A 20,095-nucleotide genomic window follows, 5' to 3' on the forward strand; every position below is an offset into this window, starting at 1 on the left:
TGCACGACATCGAGGAGGAGGGACACACACACGCACTGACACACACACACACACACACACACACACACACACACAAGGGCCCATTCAAAGCTCAACACCACTTCACAGACACTCAATCCCGCTCTAGAACATTATCCCTTTCTGTTTTCTTTCTCTCTCTCTCTCTCTCTCCCTCCCTCCCTCGCTCTCTCTCTCTCCCTGAGAGCGAGGGAAGAGGATGCGAGGCAGATGGGGCTGGAGATAGCGGCGCTTCTTCATTTCCCACACTCCCCTCAACTCGCTCCATGTGCCACAACAGCTGCAGCTGCAGCTCTCCCCGTGCACTGCGCCGCTGGACTCAGGCCTGCTACAGCCCGTGAATGAGAAACAGCGGCCTCGCCGGACCTCGCCCGCTCACGTCCGTCCCCCAGAGCGGACCAGACGAGGCCGCCGCGCCGCAGGAACACAGAGGCACCGCTCCAGACGAGCAGCAGGCCACGCCACATGAATAATAAGAATCTCCTGGAGAGGTGCCTGATCAGAAACAGAGAGCTGAATCCTGCCCTTGTGTTTTTCATGAAGCACAAGTTCAGTGCCCCCCTCATATGATGAAGAGCAGTGCCACATAAGGCACCCAATAGAACACAGGAGCACTTCTTCCCTCTCTCTCTACGGCATTGCTCTTTTGACAGGATGCTTGTGTACCCCATAAAAGATGATTTAAAAAGGTGCCGTGGCAGCTGCCAGACTTAAGAGGCCTCTCTTCAATAAGAGAAAGTCTCTCTCTGGTTGCACTCTGGCAGCAGGGCAAAGGGGGGAGGATTTATGGGCTCGGACCATATGACTGTACCCACTGTTCCACACAGCCAATTCAATTCCAGCCTAAATATCTCTGCAAATGTCTATTTCACACTCTTTCCAATTCTTTCTCGATGTGGTCTGTGGGTTTACGAGGACATTCCCTCTTGGGCACTGGGTTAATCTGACCAATGCTTTAAATTAATGCCCTTCCTCTGCAGGTGCTTGGCAAACTCATGAGACATGGTTTGGTGGCTTAAGCACTCAATAGTGGTGACAGTACTTATCTGTTCTCAGATCAGGCTTTTACGTCATTCTGGACAGTCTTCATGCTCTGGACAGTCTTCGAGACCCACTGGCCTCAGAACATCCACTCATCCACTGCTTAATGCATCATTCACTATATTTACATGATGCATATTCCCTATAGTGAATGAGTGGATATTCTGAACACAGGAATTGATGTGCATATCTAGACACGACATGACTAAAACTGTTGCTATATACAGTACATGACTATGATTACAGCTTGGCAATGAGATCAGAGTTTTTCCCTGATGGATAAAGTAACAAAATAATACGACAGACTTCACAGAAAATGAATACACTAGACTTCATAGTGCAGATCTCAGCCATTTGAGAAACCATGAGAAAACCAAGGTCAAACTAAAGAGAAAGAAAAAAAACCTGAATCTCTATTTTTATGTTGTTTCCAGCGCAAGTTGTCTAGGGAATAAAAACTGCTTGGTAAGCAAAAACTCCCTGTACAGGCAACTTGATCTCCACTGTCTAGCAGAGATTGGCCGTCGTAGGCATTTCTTTGTCAGATTGTCTCTGCATTTGAAGATTACTGCATAAGCATACATCCATACATACATATACATGCAAGGAATCCTAAACACAATCCAACCTCTTCAAGATCTGAATGTGAGGCGACAATGCCACACACGAACAGAAACAAGTCAAAGGACAGAGACCTTCATCCTAGCCTGCCTATTGCATTTTTATGTATGCAGTAGTGCAATTAACTATGGATGCTGTTGTCTCCAGGGTCAACTCTGAGTCCCCCTGATGTAGCAGCTGCCTGCTGAGGTGCTGGATGTGGACATGCTGCCCTTCAGTGATACAAACATCAGGAGTGGGGGATGCCACATCAGCAACACACACACACACACACACACGCACACACACACAGACAGGGAGACAGGGCAGCTTGCTTTCTAAGGTGTTGGGTACAGTCCATCTTTTGGGGGTGAAGAGGTGCAGAAGGAGCCAATCAGAAAGGGCTACGGAGGAGCGAAGGGTCATAGGTCAAGTTGCAGGCCAGAGGTGAGTGGAGGGGGGGGTGCTGGAGCGGGGATAGGGGGAGGTCACATTCAGTACCTGGTCGGAAAGCGGCTGCGGTTTACCAGAACGAGCGGGCGCTCTGAGAGGGCTTTAACTGCCAGCTGTGCCGGCTGCTACTGTCCCCGGCCATCAAATACAACTGCAAGGGGTCGGCAGGAGAGAAAACAAGGCAACAGAGAAGAGAGTAGAGCAGATACACACACACAGCAGCATACACAAACACACACACAGGGACACACACACACACACACGCAATGGCAGTATCACAGTGGCGCAGCTGTTTCTCTTTTACACACGCATGAACAAGCACGCACGCACGCACACAAGAGCACGCACACACACGCATACGCACTCACACACACACACACACACACACACACACACTAGAAATGCCAATAAAGACATCCACATATGTGCAGATAGTTAATAACAAATGGGACACACGCACGCACACACACACACACACACACACACACTCAAACTCAGAAGAGGGGAGAAGGACTGGGAAGTGCAAGCAGAGGTTCACACAGAAAGCAAAAGGAGAGGAGAGGAGAGGACAGCTCTGAGCCACTCATACTGTGAGAAAGATTGAGGAAAAAAGAGAGAGAGAAAGAGTGCAGGACATGGTAGACTGACACCACTCCACCACCAACAGTATAGCCAAGTGCCACAGATTGGACAACTACAAGAAAAAAGAATCATAGTCTTCTCCCTTGAACTTAAAATATAGACCACTGCCTCCTTACCAGTTAAATTGCCATATGCTTTTTTCTTTCTATATCGATTTGGATAAAGACTGTCTGAATGATCCTGAGGCAAGCTGTCCATCAGAGCTAAGAGACGTGTGAGTGGGCACTTACAGAGGGGGGCGGGGACTCTCGGCCAATGAGAGGGGTGTTCTCGCATCGCGGGTTCTGGAAGTTTGCGTTCTGAGTCCTGAAAAGAGAACATAAGACACAGTCAGTACACAAGCACCCAGGAACGAGGCTTGAGGGAAAGCCAACTGGAAACTCATAGTCACAGCAACAGCAGTAGATATATCTAAAACAGGGATGGGCAACTGGCGGCCCGCGGGCCGCATGCGGCCCGCCTCCTCACTCAGTGCGGCCCGCGGATGATCATTTTTAATATAATAAAAACCGCACCCGTCGTTGAAATTTTACTGCTCACCGATAGATGGCGCTTCCCATGCAACCAATCTTGAGGCCTCGCGGGCCTTGATCATATTGGCGAGGAAGAACTATTCAAAAATGAAAAGAAAACTCGACCAAGAAAACCGAACCTTTCATTCAAAATGGGAAGTAGAGTATCTGTTCATCGAATTCAAAGGCAAACCTATGTGTCTAGTATGCTTAGAAACTCTATCAGCCATGAAAGACTTCAATTTAAGTCGCCACTATAACACCTTACACAAGGTAAAATATGAGAAATACACTGGAGCTGCTAGGGCCGCTGTCGTAGCCGACCTGAAAGCTAAAGTACATCAACAACAGCGACTTTTTACAAGAGCTACAACTACACAGGAATCTGCACTCAAAGCGTCTTATGCTGTTTCGCTTGAGCTTGCCAAAGCCAAGAAGCCACTGTCAGATGGCGAAATTGTTAAGTCGTGTGCCGTGGAAATGGCCAAAGCTTTCGGTGATGATAATATGGTGAAAAACTTTGAAACTGTGTCTTTGTCCCGACGCACAGTGACACGGAGAATTTTTGATATTCACGATCATGTCGAGAGGAAGCTGAGCCAAATAATGCATGACTGCAAGTACTTCTCCTTGGCGTTGGATGAGAGTACAGATGTGACGGATGTTAGCCAGCTGCTGATTTTTACGAGAACAATTGACAATTCATTTGAAGTGCACGAGGAATTGTTAAAATTGGTGTCTCTGCATGATACGACAAAGGGCACAGACATATTCAACGCCGTTAACAGTGTTGCAAGCGGGTATGGTGGCTTTGACAAGCTGTCAGCTGTTGTTACCGATGGCGCACCTGCGATGCAGGGACAACACCGAGGTTTCGCAGGGCTCCTCCGACAGAGCGGGGTGGACTGCCCTATACTGCACTGTATCATACATCAGGTGAGTAGCCTCATATTAATGTCAGATGTAGGCTTATGGGTTTGACATGGCAGGCCATATATTCTTTTTTATTTACCATTAAATGTCTTCTCTCCAGGAGGCCCTCTGCGCAAAGGCACTGAACTTTAGCCACGTTATGGATTTGGTGACAAAAGTAACAAATCTCATTCGAGGAGGGAACAGGTCCCTTAGTCACAGGAAGTTCATAGCCTTTTTGGATGAGGTGGACGCCGCGTATGGGGATTTAAAAATGCACACTGAGATCAGATGGATGAGTCGCGGGAAGTGTCTGGAGCGTTTTTTTGCGCTACGCACTGAAATTCCAGTATTTTTGGAGGAAAGTGTGTCTGGTGATACAAGTGCCTACTGCGTAAAACTTAAAGACACACAGTTTCTTTGCGATATGGCCTTCCTTACAGACATCACTTCGCATCTCAATCACCTGAACATACTGTTGCAGGGGAGAGACCAAACTGTGTGCGATCTGTATGCAAACATGAGCGCATTCCAGCGTAAACTTAACCTGTTCAAAGAAGGATTTGCATCCCGTCGTCCAAATTTGGCACACTTTCCCGCTTGTGAGGAGTTGCGAAAAGGTGCGCCCGAGTGCGAGAAACTACTTCAAAAGTATGGGGCCGACATCGAAAAATTGCAGAAGCAGTTTAAGGACCGTTTCCAAGACTTTCACGTGATGCAACCACGAATTGCGCTATTCACTGATCCCCTCTCTGCTGTTGTCAGGGAGCAACGATCAGAACTGCAGCTTGAACTCTGTGAGCTGCAGTCAGACCCGTTTTTTCAAGCAAAGCGCAATGAGAGGGGAATTTCATTTTGGAGACTGCTACCAGAGGCACGTTTTCCACTCCTCAGGGATTTTGCTCTCTCAATGGCCAGCATGTTTGGGAGCACATACATTTGTGAGAGCAGTTTTTCAACAATGAAGCACATTAAGTCAAAAGAGAGAAACAGGCTCACGGATGACACTCTTTTTCATCTGATGCGGATTGGATGCACAAAGATTGACATTGATATTCAGTCTATTGTGCGCCAGCAGGCCCAGCCCCAAGTATCTCATTAGAAATAACCTGATTCATGATACCTGTTGGGAGAGGTGTATAAGGCACATCATGGGGGAAATGTGTGCAATTCTTAAAAATGGAGTGAGAGAAAAATGCACTGAATATAGTTGTTGCACTTAATATTGGGCCACGGTGTTTCAGTTTTGTGCCATTTGTGTTTCAGTTTTGTAGCCTACTTCTTGTATTTGTGCTACCTGTTGTGGGAGAGGTATAGGGCACATAAATGGGGAAAATGTATGTAAATTCTTAACTGAATATAGTTGTTGCACTTAATGTTGGGGCACTTTTTTTTATTTTGTTTTGTGCCATCATTGAATGGTGATGTGAGCCCTTTGCACTAAAAAATAATACTTTGTCATTTTGTATTTGTCATTAAAAAGAGTCTGGACATGTTAAAATTAATTTACAAATGAAAAAATATCAAATTAATGTTCAATAAAAATACATGCATATATTTACACATATTTTTTTCTTATTTAGAATTATTTTGCAGCTTCTCATGTCAGATTTGCAGAAGTGCGCGGTCACATGTGGCCCTCTGCATATGATGATGAAAAAATGTGGCCCTCTTAGTCATGGAAGTTGCCCATCCCTGATCTAAAAGATGGCGAAATATTTGGTAATCATGGTATATAAAATAAAAATAGAAAGCACATTGTTGGTTGTATTCACTAAAAAAAAAGACAAGAAAATGAATCCATGGCCTCATTCTCTCCAGGTTCAGAGAAGCACCTGCAGATGAGAAGTTCCTGCAGTTTCTCTGGGTGGAGAGGCGCTGCCTACAGCTGCTACAGGAGAGCTAACTTACAGGACCCTGTTCCCATCGCTGAACCTTCTCGAACACACACACACACACACACACATTTCTGCAAAGTCCCTAAGCCCGCATCTTTAGACATATCTAACCCCCCCTAGCCCAAAAAGCAGACAAGGGTCTCATCTTTGATGTTCCCTTCCCCCCTCTTTCGCTCACAACACCAGATCTTGGCGCCCCTAAGCTGGTGAAGGTCCACTATCCCTCAGTCTTCCCCAAATCTCTCAGTGTTCACCAGATGGAAGAGTATCGTTTCTGTACAAATATACGGAAAAATCTATGTACAGTAAACATAAAAGGGAGAATTGTTTGTCCTGTACCATATCTTATTGGCCACCTGTGGAGGTATTTTTATGCCTGCGATGCGGGGGCTAATGTTGACTCAGGAGGAGGTCTCCCTGTGCGCCCCTCTCTCCCCCATCCAGAGCGAGTGAGCGCCTGAGCGAGCGGGGACGTCCCAGAGCACCAGAGGGCTTTACAGGGCCACAGCTGGAGGACAGCAGCTGCACTGGACTCACCCGCCTGGGGTGGGGGGGGGATCTGAGTCAGTGTCTGAGTGTGTACCAGGATCTCTGTGTGTCTGTGAGAGAGAGATGAGTGTGTAGGAGTGCATCACTTCAGAGTGTGTGTGTGTGGGTGTGTGTGTGTGTGTGTATAGAGAGAGTGTAGGAGTGTGTGTGTGTAATGCCTGTGTGGTGTTTACGAGAAGAACTCTATGTTAGCTTTTCCCATAAGTGTGTATGCATGAGAGAACATGTTCACAAGCCCCAACAGTGTGTGTGTGTGTGTGTGTGTGTTTCTCACACACTCATGCCTGTGTGGTCTGAGATCTGCTGAGACCACTGATAGCATCTCCCTCCCTTTATCCAGCCAAGGTCTCCAGACGTTGGGGAGCGCTGGGCATGTAACTGGATCACGGCTGCGGAGGTTCCCCGGGGAGCCACGGTCCAGCCCCGTCCAGCCCAGATCAACCTAACCTCACCCAGCCCATCCTGTCCCGGCCGGCCCGTAAAGGACCCGCACATGTGAGGTGGGCCACTCTTTTCCCAGGCCGGTCTGTGGAGCTGGGGGGGGGGAGAGACATTGAACACTTTCCCATTCCTCAAACGCACCGCTCTGGGTCAGATGGCCTCAGACTCCGAGGGCGGCAGGGTTGCGTTGCGTGAGAAACTCGCATGAGAAATCTCCCCAGCTGCACGAGTCTCGCATGGCATGGCCCATCAGAGCTTCTAATGGGCTGGAGTGGTTTTCAATGTTTTGGTCCCACAAACAAAAGAAAATGTATTCTAAAAATATAGGGCTGTGTGCACTAAAGGATGGAGCATATGTGTGTGTGTGTGTGTGTGTGTGTGTGTGCTTACGTAAGATTCTGTTTGGGCTCATGTGTATGTGTCCATGCATCACTGACTGGACTAAAGCTTGTGTTTCCTGATTTACATACTCTACAGGCTTGCACTGTGGCTGAGTGTGTGGGTGTGTGTGAACACTGGCATGGTCAAAGGTGTGTTTGTGTAGGCTGGTGTGTGTGTAATGATCCGTATCGTCCTGGTGGAAGAAGGGTTCCTGACTGAATGAGCAGCGTGGGTGTGAGTCAGGGCTTAACACTGGCACCCGCCACTTGCCAAACGCCAGTAACAATCTGCACTGGCGAGTAAAATAAATAACGTTATTGGCCACTGGCGTGTTGGGTACAAGTTTACTTTGCTGTAAACTTTCACCACAACAAAGAGTTTATGCTGATGTTGTCTATTTCACATAAGTTGGTAGACTACGCTTTACAATTATTTGAATGGTCCTCACTCTCACTGCTATAGCTTCAATCAAATCCTGATGTTGCAGTTTTTTGCTGTGGAAAATGGGCTTGAAGGTCTTTTTGGCCCCCACCATCAACTTCAAGGAAGCGCTGCCTAGCCAAACCATAAGCTGTTAGTGATCAGATTAAATGTTGTTTGGCGAATGCATTTATTCAGGAGAGCTCATCAAATAACATCTGGTGTTTTAGGGAAATTGGTACTGTTGTTTAGCAAGTCACATGTTTTGAACATGGTATCATTTGAGCGTTCTGACTAGCAGGAGGAAGAAGTACAGCAAGCAATAATTAGAGAAACGAGGGGATAAACTGTCCTAATTGATTTAAAGTGTTGTGATTATGTCTGAGATTTTGGGGAATTCTTCAGGTTTATCCCATTAATCACACAAGCTTTGGATATTATGATTTGTGTTATCTGACAGTCCGCATGCAGGGATGTCATCGTGTGTGGAGGAAGAAACTACTGCACTAAATCAGAGCCACCTAGTAAAGTATGCATTTCAAACTGAGAACCCAGAACAAAAAAATCAAGGACAGGGCAACATGATTTAGATTGGGCAATAATTACATCGTTTTGTGGCCAGTAGTATTTTTGCAGACAAAAAAAGCCCCAAAAATGGATTTTACACCTTGGTGTGAGTGTGTGCACATTTGTGAAGCTGCAGAAGGCTGTGAGGCTGTAGCACTGCCACAGTCACTGGTTCACTGGTGCTGTGCGGATGTGTGTGTGTGGTCTTCTAAGTGTCCTCACTGGGGCATTGCTACATTAGATAGTGTGTTGGAATTTTAGTGTGCGAGACCTCACGCGTACCCAAGGTTCTCAACACACTCTTCACTGGTGACAGAGTGTGAGATTAAAGCATGTGTGGAAAGTCAAGTAGTCAAGTTAAGTGCTGTTGTTGGTATATCAGGTCAAGTGCTGATGTCAAGTAAGTGTTCTAGTCATCTCAGCATATAGACACAAAACACATTCCATGGACAGTGTGTGTGTGTGCTCCTACATGCACATATATTTACTGTCATGGGGGCATTTCTGATGGCATGTGCGGCGGCGGTGGTGATACTGTGTGTGTGTGTCCTTAAATGTACTCGGAAACCAGTGTGCTGCTGACGATGTGTGTGCGGCGGCGGGGATGCTGGTGTGTGTGTGTGTGTGTGTGTGTGTGTGCTCTTACATGTACTCTGTGATGGGGGCATTGACGACTGTGTGAGCGGTGGCGGGTATGCTGGTGTGTGTGTGTGTGTGTGTGTTCTTACATGTACTCTGTGACGGGGGCGTTGCTGACTGTGTGTGCGGCGGCGGGGATGCTGGTGTGTGTGTGTGTGTGTGTGTGTGCTCTTACATGTACTCTGTGACGGGGGCGTTGCTAACTGTGTGTGCGGCGGCGGGGATGCTGGTGTGTGTGTGTGTGTGTGTGTGTGCTCTTACATGTACTCTGTGACGGGGGCGTTGCTGACGGTGTGCGCGGCGGCGGGGATGCTGGTCTCGCTGCCGTAGGAGCTGCCACAGCTGTAGAGGCTGGGCATGTGCACGCGGTACAGGCTGTCATGGTTCGGCCGCCCACTGTGGGCCAGAGACTCGTCCTCACTGTCCTCCTCATTCCTGCAACACACACACAAAACATACAAGTTATACAACACTCAACCCAGCACAGAAAACACACACACCACACACACACACCACACACACACCACACACACACCACACACACACACACACACAACACACACACACACACACACACACACACACACACACACACACACACACACACACACATATTTCTATCAGTGTCTGGAAACAAACATTCTGAAAAAATGCTCTCCCTCTAGAAATAAATATTGTATTCCCAAGGTGAAGTGCTGTAGGAAGGATCATCGGGGTAAGTTATCATCACTGTCACCTTCCATTCACACAAACAAACCACAAGCCTCAGCTGTAGCATCAGGCAGTAGTGTGCAGAGGAGTGCTGGTCTGCAGAGTACTGGTCTACACACAGCAGCCGGGCCACATCCTCCTCACACAGACAAACACTGACCACCACCGACCAGCTATCCTGCACATCGCAGGCCCTTGCACTGCGCGCCACAAAACAGCAGAGGGCGCCCTTTCCTCTGCAATGGCACCGTGCTCCACAGGAGCCGATGGCGGGCACCCACCAGCGTCGTCGCTGCCGCTCTCTCGGCGTGCCAGCCACATGCGCTCATTTGGCATTCATCCTTTACTCCTGCTCTGCCCGCGGGGAAGAGGCGAGTGTGGGGTGGGCAGGGGAGGGGTGGGGGGCAAGAGAACCGGGAGCAGCGCGCACTGAGCTCATTTATTTACTGCCTTTCCAGGCTGCGCTGCGGAGCCCAAAGCTGCCGGCATGAAATTGAAACAACAGCGGGAGCTAAGTGGATCCAAGCTGCCCGGGGTCGCTCCTAGCCAGCGCTGATCGCCTTTCAAAGCAGTGATTGGCCGTCATCAGTCGCCCTGGCATGGAGCTGGGTGGGAAAGTGGCCGATGAACTGAGGAGTGATGTTACAGAAGGGGATAATAATAGGAATGGCTGATGTAGAGGAGCACTGTGTTGCAACTCAGAGAGAGAGAGGGAGGGAGGGAGAGGGAGAGAGAGGTGTTTGTGTGTGAATGGGACTACTGAGTGTGAGACAAGAGAGAGAGTCAGTGTGAGATGAGAGAGTGGTGTGTGTGTGTGTGCTAGAAAGAAAGAGAGAGACAGAGAGAGATAGATGTGTGAGATGAGAGTGGTGTGTGTGTGTGTGAGAGAGAGAGAGAGAGAGAGAGAGAGAGAGAGAGAGAGAGAGAGAGAAAGAGAGAGAGAGAGAGAGAGAAAGAAAGAAAGAGAGAGATGCATGTGTGTACTTTCATCAACTACAACAAATAGGCTTTGGAGGAAATGAGTTTAAATATGGGCAGGGAAGAAACACGTTTAAAAGCCCAATGAGAGTTAGTCAGTGTGGTAAAGAGCTATAAAGCGTCCACATGGCGAGAGAATGGAACACAGTGTGATGGAGTCTGTCTCCCCCTGCTGATCATTAAATCACTGAATGGATCTTTGTCCAGAACTCAAAGGAAATACTCTCAAAAGAAATAAAACAGCTCTTGTTGAGATCTTATCGGTTTCTCCTAAACCACCTTAGGAGAAATATGGCACAATAAGGATATATTGTGAACAATTCATTTTTTTAAGCTAAACTTGAATTGGACTAGAGCTGAGACAAGAAGTCAAAATAGTTGGAAATGGTGTAAAAACTTATATTAGGACTTATATTTTCTGAAGTCTGGTCATCCACCTCAGCATTCAAACCCTTAGCACTTTTAGTAAATCCCTTGACTAGAACATGGATTGATCCTTGGTGCTCACACACATCACCATCACTGTGGCCAGAATGAGCTCTTGTGCCGTATGGAGATCAGGAAGAGAACAATCCCCGTTTTCAAATGTCTCATTTACTGAAGAGAGCATCTCCCAGCCTGTGGCACTGAGCTAACTAGAGCAGTGAAATCCATCCTGCTCACTCATTCACCGCAATAGGCCACAGAGAGCACTTGAGCTCGGAGATAAGGCGTGTGTGTGTGTGTGTGTGTGTGTGTGAGAGAGAGAGAGAGGCATGGCACTGCTGGAAAGAGCTGCATAGGCTCCTAGCTACTTCTAATTAGTTGACTAGCGATAGGCCATCGGTTTTACTCATTTTCTACTCTAGTAGGGTGCCTTCTTAAGAACTGGCTAGGGACAACAGACGACAATGATCCCATAAAGCCAACTCCAAACACTGCACTGTCCCAATCAGTCAATAAACCATTCAAAAAACAAACACACAAACAGACAAACAAAAGGCAGGAGAGGGAGGTCTGTGCTAATCACGGTCATGTTCAGTGGTGTCCAGAGGAGGTGTGTATCCTGCACAGTGAGCCTGTGGGTCTGCAGCACTAATCCCGTGTGCTGCTCTCAGGAGGCCCAGAGGGCTGGCGAGGGGGCGGCGCGGCGAGGAGGAGACGAGACACTCTGGAAGTGACACTCGGCTTACGCAATTACCGCCTCCCTGCCCCGGCAGCTTAGCACCGCATCCATCTCACTCAGACAACAGGAAATGGTCATGCAGCAGGAAGCAGCTGCATCCGCATTCTGCCAGGGTGAGCGTGAGGAGCATGAGATGGTATTGATCCCCGCACTTAGGGGATGGTTGGCACACACACACACACACACACACACACACACACACACCCTGCCAGTGACATGCCACCCGCAGGTTGCTTCGCTAGCCATGTTGGTTCAGATGGCTGCTGCTCCCTACAGTGTCATTATCTATGTGGCTTTCCAGGAATCCTGCACAAGGACGTCACAGCTGTCCAAGGTCAACACGCTCCTGATGCGTCTGGAAAGAGCGCGAGCAGAGGTGAGGGACGAGCAGGAAGAGCGCAGCACAAGAACACAGTGTGCCCAGATGTGCATGTGGCCCCATGGAAACACACAGGATTCACTTATGTGGATCTGAACACATCTCACCACAGTAGTCATGTGCAGCGCTATCTTTATCACATGTCTAATGGGGAATTTGACAAGCTCTCCATAGCACTTTCTCACACACACACACTCACACTCTCACACACTCACACACTCACACACTCACACACTCACACACTCACACACTCACACACTCACACACTCACACACTCACACACTCTCACACTCTCACACTCTCACACTCTCACACTCTCACACTCTCACACTCTCACACTCTCACACACTCACACACTCACACACTCACACACTCACACACTCACATCCACACACACACACACACACACACACACACACACACACACACACACACACACACACACACACACACACACACACACACTCTCTCTCTCTCTCCTACTCACTTCTTGGCCTGCCAGGTGTGCGGCACGCTGCAGACGATGGAGCTGAACATGAGGGCGGTGACGAAGGAGAAGAGCACCAGGTAGATGAGACCCTCCAGGCCGTCATAACACACACCTGTCACTGCCTGCACGTAGTCCTGCGGGGGGAGAGGGACACACACACACACACACACACACAAGTGGGCATGAAGAGGGAGGAATACTCAAACAAACCAACAGAACAGACCCTGACAAACAAAAAGTCAACATTTTGTTTCCATTCTTCAATCTGTGTAGTCAACCCATGCTTCTCCTAAAAGGAGCAGTCAGCCATCGTACAGGATTTCAAGCTTATAACATTTCTTGTCACATTCAGCTACATCTCCTCAAGATCCACTGCACTGCTACAACAGCCCAGCCAACTACATTGTGGAAAAAAAAACAGCCCAGGCTCCGAAAACTGGAAACAAATGAAGTAGGGGGAGCCTGTCGCCCAAACCAAAATGAAACACTGTGTGGAATTTCTCATAGTACTGAAGGGAGTGTTTTGCTTGGTCCTTGGTTAACATATAGTGTATGTTGTTTAGGAGAGACGACCTACAGTATGAAGTGCAATAACTGCACGCAAGAGCCATCACACTGAAAAAAGATCACCGGTTAATAACACATGTCTCCGACCCCATCTCCCTCTCCCTCTCTCTTCCTCTCTTCCTCCCTCTCTTCCTCGCTCTCGGTCTCTATTACCCTTTCTCTACATGGAACACATGACAAGGCTCGGAGGAGAGGCTGGGTCTTTCCTCCAGCAAATGACGGTTATTACGGAGAGGAGAAAATGAACGGTGTGAAGTATTTATAATTACTATAAGGTGAGGCTCTCATTTAAACGAAAGGAAAAGGACATCTTCTACAAGTTTATATTTACGGCTGACCGAGGAAAAGATATTTAGAACATGTGAATGTAGAATTCCCCAGTGTGCTCATTGTGATATGCAGTAGCATGTTTCTCACCACTGCCCAGAGTTCCAGCGTAATTGCCCAAATCCATCCAGCTTTAGCATGGTATCCTCACTATATTCCCTTGTGCTTGGCAAGGAGCTCAACGTTTCAGACCTAACAACTCACTGGCAAGTGTCAACCCAACTATTGATGTGTGGCTTGGGCCGAAATGGAACTAACGACCTGAGTTTCTTCTTAGCAACTACGGGCATAAATGGAAAATAAAGTTTCACTGTTTTCAGTTGAAACCCCAGGTAAAGGGTATGAGCGTCTAGTATCTGTGTTCTAGCATACTCAGTGGATGATGAGTGAGTGATATATGAACAACATTCGACATGCACAGCTGTCTTCAACATCCCACTAGCTCTATTGCTACATACACAATCTGTGTGGGCACTTTTATGGAGCAGTAATGGGTGTCCAGGGATCCTCAATGAACAGGGGGTCCAATGCTTTGGGTGTACGCGCTACGTACTGTATGGAAGAACATTCTAGACTGTGCGGGCGAGTAGGGGCCGTGGGTGGTGAGTGGCATGTGGCGTGACATGAGGCCATGATGAGAGGAGCTGAAGGGTGGCAGCCTGTGACAGGAGGTCACTGGGCATCTGTGCCCACTGGCCAGCGCAAGCTCACGCCTGCCACAGACACGGGCAGATGGACTGGAGATGGAGGGAGGGAGGGAGAGAGAGAGAGAGAGAGAGAGAGAGAGGGGGAGAGAAGGAGAGAGAGGAGGCTGTGGAGAGTCAGACAGAGGAAGGGAGGAAGGGAGGGAGAGCAAGCAGGATTGAGGCAGGAGGCAGAGACAGAGAGTGGAAAAGAGAAAGAGATAGAGGGGGTGAGACAGGGGATGACAAGAAAAGACAGAATGTGAGAGTTGTGAGAAATGAAGAGAGAGAGAGAGAGAAGAGAGGGGCAAGAAGAGAAGGGGGGGCAAAAGGAGAGGGGTGGGGGGGGGGTGATGGACTCTGAGGCATGAGTGTCTGTCTGTGGTTCTGAGGAACAGGCTCTGGGCTCTAAGCGTGTGAGTGCAGTGGGCAGTGAGAGGCAGTGCGGTGGAGCGCCACAGAGATCAGCAGCGCAGGACAAAGAGGCCCTGCAGGCCAGCAGCCCCCTGGGCACAGGAGGGGGACCACACTGGCCACACCACATGGACCCCACACAGAACAGAGCACACATACATGTACAGATCACACTCTCACACAGAGAGATCTTTACCATGTGAAGACTTCGGCAGTCTACCAGGGCCGTGAGCTGATGCAGGCCAACCTCAGTGGTGTTCAGCACTCCTTGGATCTCCTCCAGATTGCCCTGTGAGACAAACAGACAGCCGGTCCTCCTTTTACAAAATGGCGTTGTATGGGCTGTCATTTCCATTAGAACAAGTATAAGATACACAACTGTTCTTAAATAAGTGGCCTACATAAGGACAAGAGAAAGGGAGAGACAGAGAGAGAGAGAGAGAGAGAGAGAGAGAGAGAGAGAGAGAGAGAGAGAGTTGGAGTGGAGTTGGAGAGGGGCAGGCCTCGACTGGCTGGTCGGGAGCACATCTGGATCTGAGTGACCACACATCTGCCTGATCAGCTCCAGACTCACACACACAGGCAGAGAGACAAAAGAGTGTGGACACACACATAATGTCAGCATGAGTGCATGTGTGAGTGCAATGCACACAAACAAATGAACAAACAAACAAACACAAACTCTCTCTCTCACACACACACACACACACACCTTGGTCTGTGGGTACTCGCGTATGGCAGAGCGCAGCAGCTCTGACACGTCATCCTGCATCTCCACCAGAGCTTTGTGGCTCCCAGACAGCTTCTGCAAACACAAACAAAAACAAAAACATCACCAACAAGGACACACAGACACACACACACATCACTGCTACACAATCCCAGATGCTAAACACAGGCTGGCTTACATCTTATTGGGGCCACCTCCATTGCCTAATTCTTCGCTGGATGTGGGAGTGCTCCAGCCTGGCCGAGGAGTCTAATCCTGTATTATTTAACACGCAGGAGGACAAAGGCTTACGGAGCACTAGACTATATACGGCACAGCTTTCCTCCCATGACAATGGGATATACGCCATCTCCCCACACACACACACACACACTCACTCACCTGCCACACATCACTGCCTCTGAACTCCATACTCACACTCAGAGCTGAGAGGCCAGTGCTGCTGTGTGCTGTGGGAAATCACCCAGGAAAAGGCCATTAAGTGTCCGGGAGAGCATGTGTGTTTGTTCCTATGTGTGTGCATGTGTTTATGTGCGTCTTGTATATTTGTGTGTGTGTGTGTGTGGTGGGAGTGACCGAACAAGAATAGTGGGAGCCCAGGCTGTGTAAAAGTGCCACTAAGATTGAGTGTGTGGTACGTCTCAGAAACACATTAATATTTGAGACCAAAATGGATAGGAGCTGCTTGAGAGGGAGACCTCCTTCTATTCTCCCTGCATTTCTTCCTCCTTTCTCTCTCCCTCTCTCTCTATCTCTTTCCCTCACTCGTTCTACCTCTCACTCCATCTCCACTGCACTCTCACATTCTGTGGGAGCTAAAGGGACTATTCTAAATTTACATTTAAATGTGCCTGGAAAGCCAGAGGAGATGGCGGACTGCTGGCCTCCACACAGGCAGGCATGGGGTGTGTGTGTGTGTGTGTGAGTGTGTGTGTGTGTGTGTGGGGGGGGGGGGTAATCTGTTCCGCTGCTCAGCCTGCAATGGAAAGGCCCCTTAACTGACGGAGCCCACCACGGAGGGAGCGCTCATAGGCCCTCCAAGCAGGACCGCAGGGCAATATGAGCCCAAAAACACTGATGGGTGAAGGGATGGATGGGTAGTCACTACACCTTTGACTGGACTGGTACAGTATGGCCAAGATCATAGTCATGTGAGTGAAAAGATCAACATGAACATAAACACACACACACACACACACACACACACACACACACACACACACACACACACACACACACACACACACACACACACACACACACACACACACACACACACACACACACACACACACACACACACACACACACACACACACACACACACACACACACACACACACACACACACACACACACACACACACACACACACACACACACACACAGTATAATACTGAACACTGAACACTGAACATGTTCAAAAAGAATAGCTGTGTGCACATCCCACCTTGCAGGTGCAGGACAAATGGAGAGTAGCTTCATTAAAAGGGATACAATGTCCGCAACACTACTATTTGCTCCCATTTAATGGGAAATAGCCCAAGCAAATAGCAGTGTTGCGGACATTATATCCCCCACTGAACATCACCACAGTTAAGAGTGATGGCTCAACCTGCATGTTGCGGCACTCAGATGAGATGAGCCAAGAGCAGTGCACAGATTGGATGTACTCCCACTTCCCAATTTAAAGACTGTTACACAGAGGAGCAAAATGGTCCATATAAGCACACTGTTGGGATTCTGTATGTGTGCATGTCTGCATGTGTGTGTGTGTGTGCATGTGTAGGAGAGAGGGAAGCTTGCTGCTTACGTCACTACGGTAACATGATGGCCGCACAAGGGAAGCTTGGCTCTGACAAGAGTGTGTTAGTCACTAGGGAAAAGCTGAGAGCCGAGCCAGGCACACACTACTGAGATGAGGGGGCGGAGCACTGGCACTAGCTGTGTACCGGCTGGAGGAAGTGACATCATACCTGCTGGAAGGGGTTGGTCCGGCCCACGCTGCAGCTCAGGTAGTACTGCAGGATGTCTGTGGAGAAGAGGAGGAGAAGATGAGATATAGAAGATGAGGAGGAGGAGGAGGAGGAGATGAAGAGGAGGAGAAGAGGAGGAGGAGGAGAAAATGAAGAGGAAGAGAAGATGAAGAGGAGGAAAAGGAGAAGAGGAGAAGGAGAAGAGGGGGAGGAGAAGATGAAGAGAAGGAGAAGATGAAGGAGAGGAGGCAGAGTGAGAGGAGGCAGGAACTCAGCCAGACAGAGCACAGGCTGCCAGTCTATGAGTCACATGAAGAGAAGGAGGAAGAGAGGCTCAAGTCCTGAATCAGCCCAAATGCTCTGACCATCCACCCTCCACCCGCTCACCCTGACTCATGCCGCCGCCTGACCTGTCAGCACACACTGGGGTGGACCAGAGAGGACTAGACACCCTTTACTGGCCACAACTACTTGACTTCCCATTCTCTACTTTCCTGCTCTGCAGTTACATGTGTACAGTCTCATGCTCCAGTTGTGCAGGGGCACTCACAGATCTCTGGCTCTACACAGGTCAGTGGGAAATAGAATATGCCCCCACAGTTTGCCCTTCTCCATCATTTGAAGTCACAGTAGATATAGAGTAACAGACCAACAGCTCTTCTGGTGGGTTTCACCTGATAGTCTATTTCAAGGTAGAGAGTTGGATTGGTTTCACCCCGACCTCTGGAGGGGAAATGTGTTTAAAATGAGCGCCTGCCCTACATGGCTGGCTCCTCTAGCCCTGAACACATGACATGTGATTCCATCTCTGTGTTCCAGTCGGGCCAAGAGCCGGCGCTTACTGACTTTTGGCTGAGTGGCAGCAGTGCCGCTGCCCAGTAGCCCCACTGACCACAAGGCTGACCTGGGGGACACTCTGTCCTGTCCTGTCCGGCCCGCATGACGCCTCTAACCTCTCGGACCCCACTTCCTCAGAGGGCCAGCTGCTAACGCACTGCCATGGCTCCACAGTGCTCCATACATCCTCATTATCTGGCCACTGACGCAACGCATGCGCTTGAGTGTGTGAACTGGAGAGACAGGAAGAGGCATATCTAGGGAGGCACAGAGGGTTGATGTGAGTGGGATGTGGGAGTTCATATTTAGCAGCATTAGGCTGTAGCAGGCAAGCGCCAGGGAGATCAGCCTGGCAAAAGAAACAGATCATGAATGACGCTTTTCACACTACTATTATAGTAGCGGAAATGGGCACAGACGCACAGAAAGGGAGAGACAGAGAGAGAGAAAAAAAACAAAGAGAGAGAGAGAGAGAGAGAAAGAGAAAGAGAGAGAGAGAGAGAGAGAGAGAGAGAGAGAGAGCAGCATCCATGCCTTGCACAGACTCGGATATCATTATGCCCACACTGCCTGACTCAAGCAGGGCATGCTGCCTGCGTGGAAGCACAGATGTCCCTCACAGACAGACGCACCCACGCCTCTCAATCAGGCAGTGGAACACTGATCTACACTCAGAGCAGGCTGACACACACACACACGCCTCTCAATCAGTCAGTGGAAGACTGATCTACACTCAGACTACAGGAGCAGGCTGAGACACACACGCACACATACACACACACACACACACACACACACACACACACACCACTGCTAGCAAGATTATTTGCACTTCATCATACATATGATTACACACATACACATACCTCTAAGGCCCTAACATTTACATGTCCCTACTTCATCCCCCAACATAGTTCACACCAAAAAATACATACACACACACACACACACACACTCACTTCCTCTCCACTCCATGCTTGTGGGTTCCCCACACGCGCCTCATAAACAGTGGCGAGGGAAGTGGTGAGTGTGTGAGAGGTCAGGGCCCATCCTTGACACCACACACCCCCATACATCTCACTCTCCGTGGCGTCCGGCCGGAACCCCGGGAGGCGTGACACGGCGTGGCCGGACGCCAGAGGAGGACCACAGGCCGAGCCGCGTGGCCAGAGAGGGGAGAGCGGCCGGCCACACCACCCAGGTCTGGCGCTCTGGCGGTGTCGTCCCAGAGAAGAGCTCCAACCTCAGAGCTTCCAATGGCGCTCCTGCAGCATCCACTGACCCATACGCAAAACAAGTTATTACGCAACAGCTGCAGTCAAACAGTGTGCTCACGTGTGAGTGCACAAGAGGCATTCCGTGAGTAGGGATATTGTGGAGGAATCTCACTCCAGTCCTTTACCACCACTGCTATCCCCTCTGCATTGGAGATCATTTAGCTCTTACTACTCCATGACATTAACATTCCATTCACTCAGCCTCTGGCCCTGTGCCTGCAGCTGAACCACAGCCGAGGGGGATACACACTGTCACCACGCTCATTTGTGTAGCATAGCTTCATTAAGCTGGCCTGATATTCCACAGGAGCTGATACAGATGTCATTCTTCTGTATGTGTGTGTCAGTTTGACAGCTGAGAGGGCCCCAGAGACATGCAGTGCACGCACGCCCCCCCACACACACACACACACACACACACACACACACACACACACACACACACACACACACACACACACACACACACACACACACACACACACACA

The 20,095-nt window shown here is 49.2% G+C and overlaps 1 protein-coding gene across 1 annotated transcript in view; it reads right to left on the bottom strand.

Moving 5' to 3' along the window:
* Positions 1-20,095, bottom strand: part of ttyh3a (tweety family member 3a) — a 60,164-nt gene that overhangs the window by 5,266 nt on the left and 34,803 nt on the right. The window contains exons 8-13 of the mRNA XM_062532956.1: positions 17,494-17,549; positions 15,500-15,592; positions 14,984-15,076; positions 12,794-12,930; positions 9,335-9,508; positions 2,985-3,060 (exon numbers count right to left, since the gene is read on the bottom strand). Coding sequence (XP_062388940.1) covers positions 2,985-3,060; positions 9,335-9,508; positions 12,794-12,930; positions 14,984-15,076; positions 15,500-15,592; positions 17,494-17,549 — 629 coding nt within the window. The remainder of the gene's footprint in view (positions 1-2,984; positions 3,061-9,334; positions 9,509-12,793; positions 12,931-14,983; positions 15,077-15,499; positions 15,593-17,493; positions 17,550-20,095) is intronic.

This window comes from Sardina pilchardus, chromosome 3 (assembly GCF_963854185.1).
Source record: "Sardina pilchardus chromosome 3, fSarPil1.1, whole genome shotgun sequence".
NCBI lineage: Eukaryota > Metazoa > Chordata > Actinopteri > Clupeiformes > Clupeidae > Sardina > Sardina pilchardus.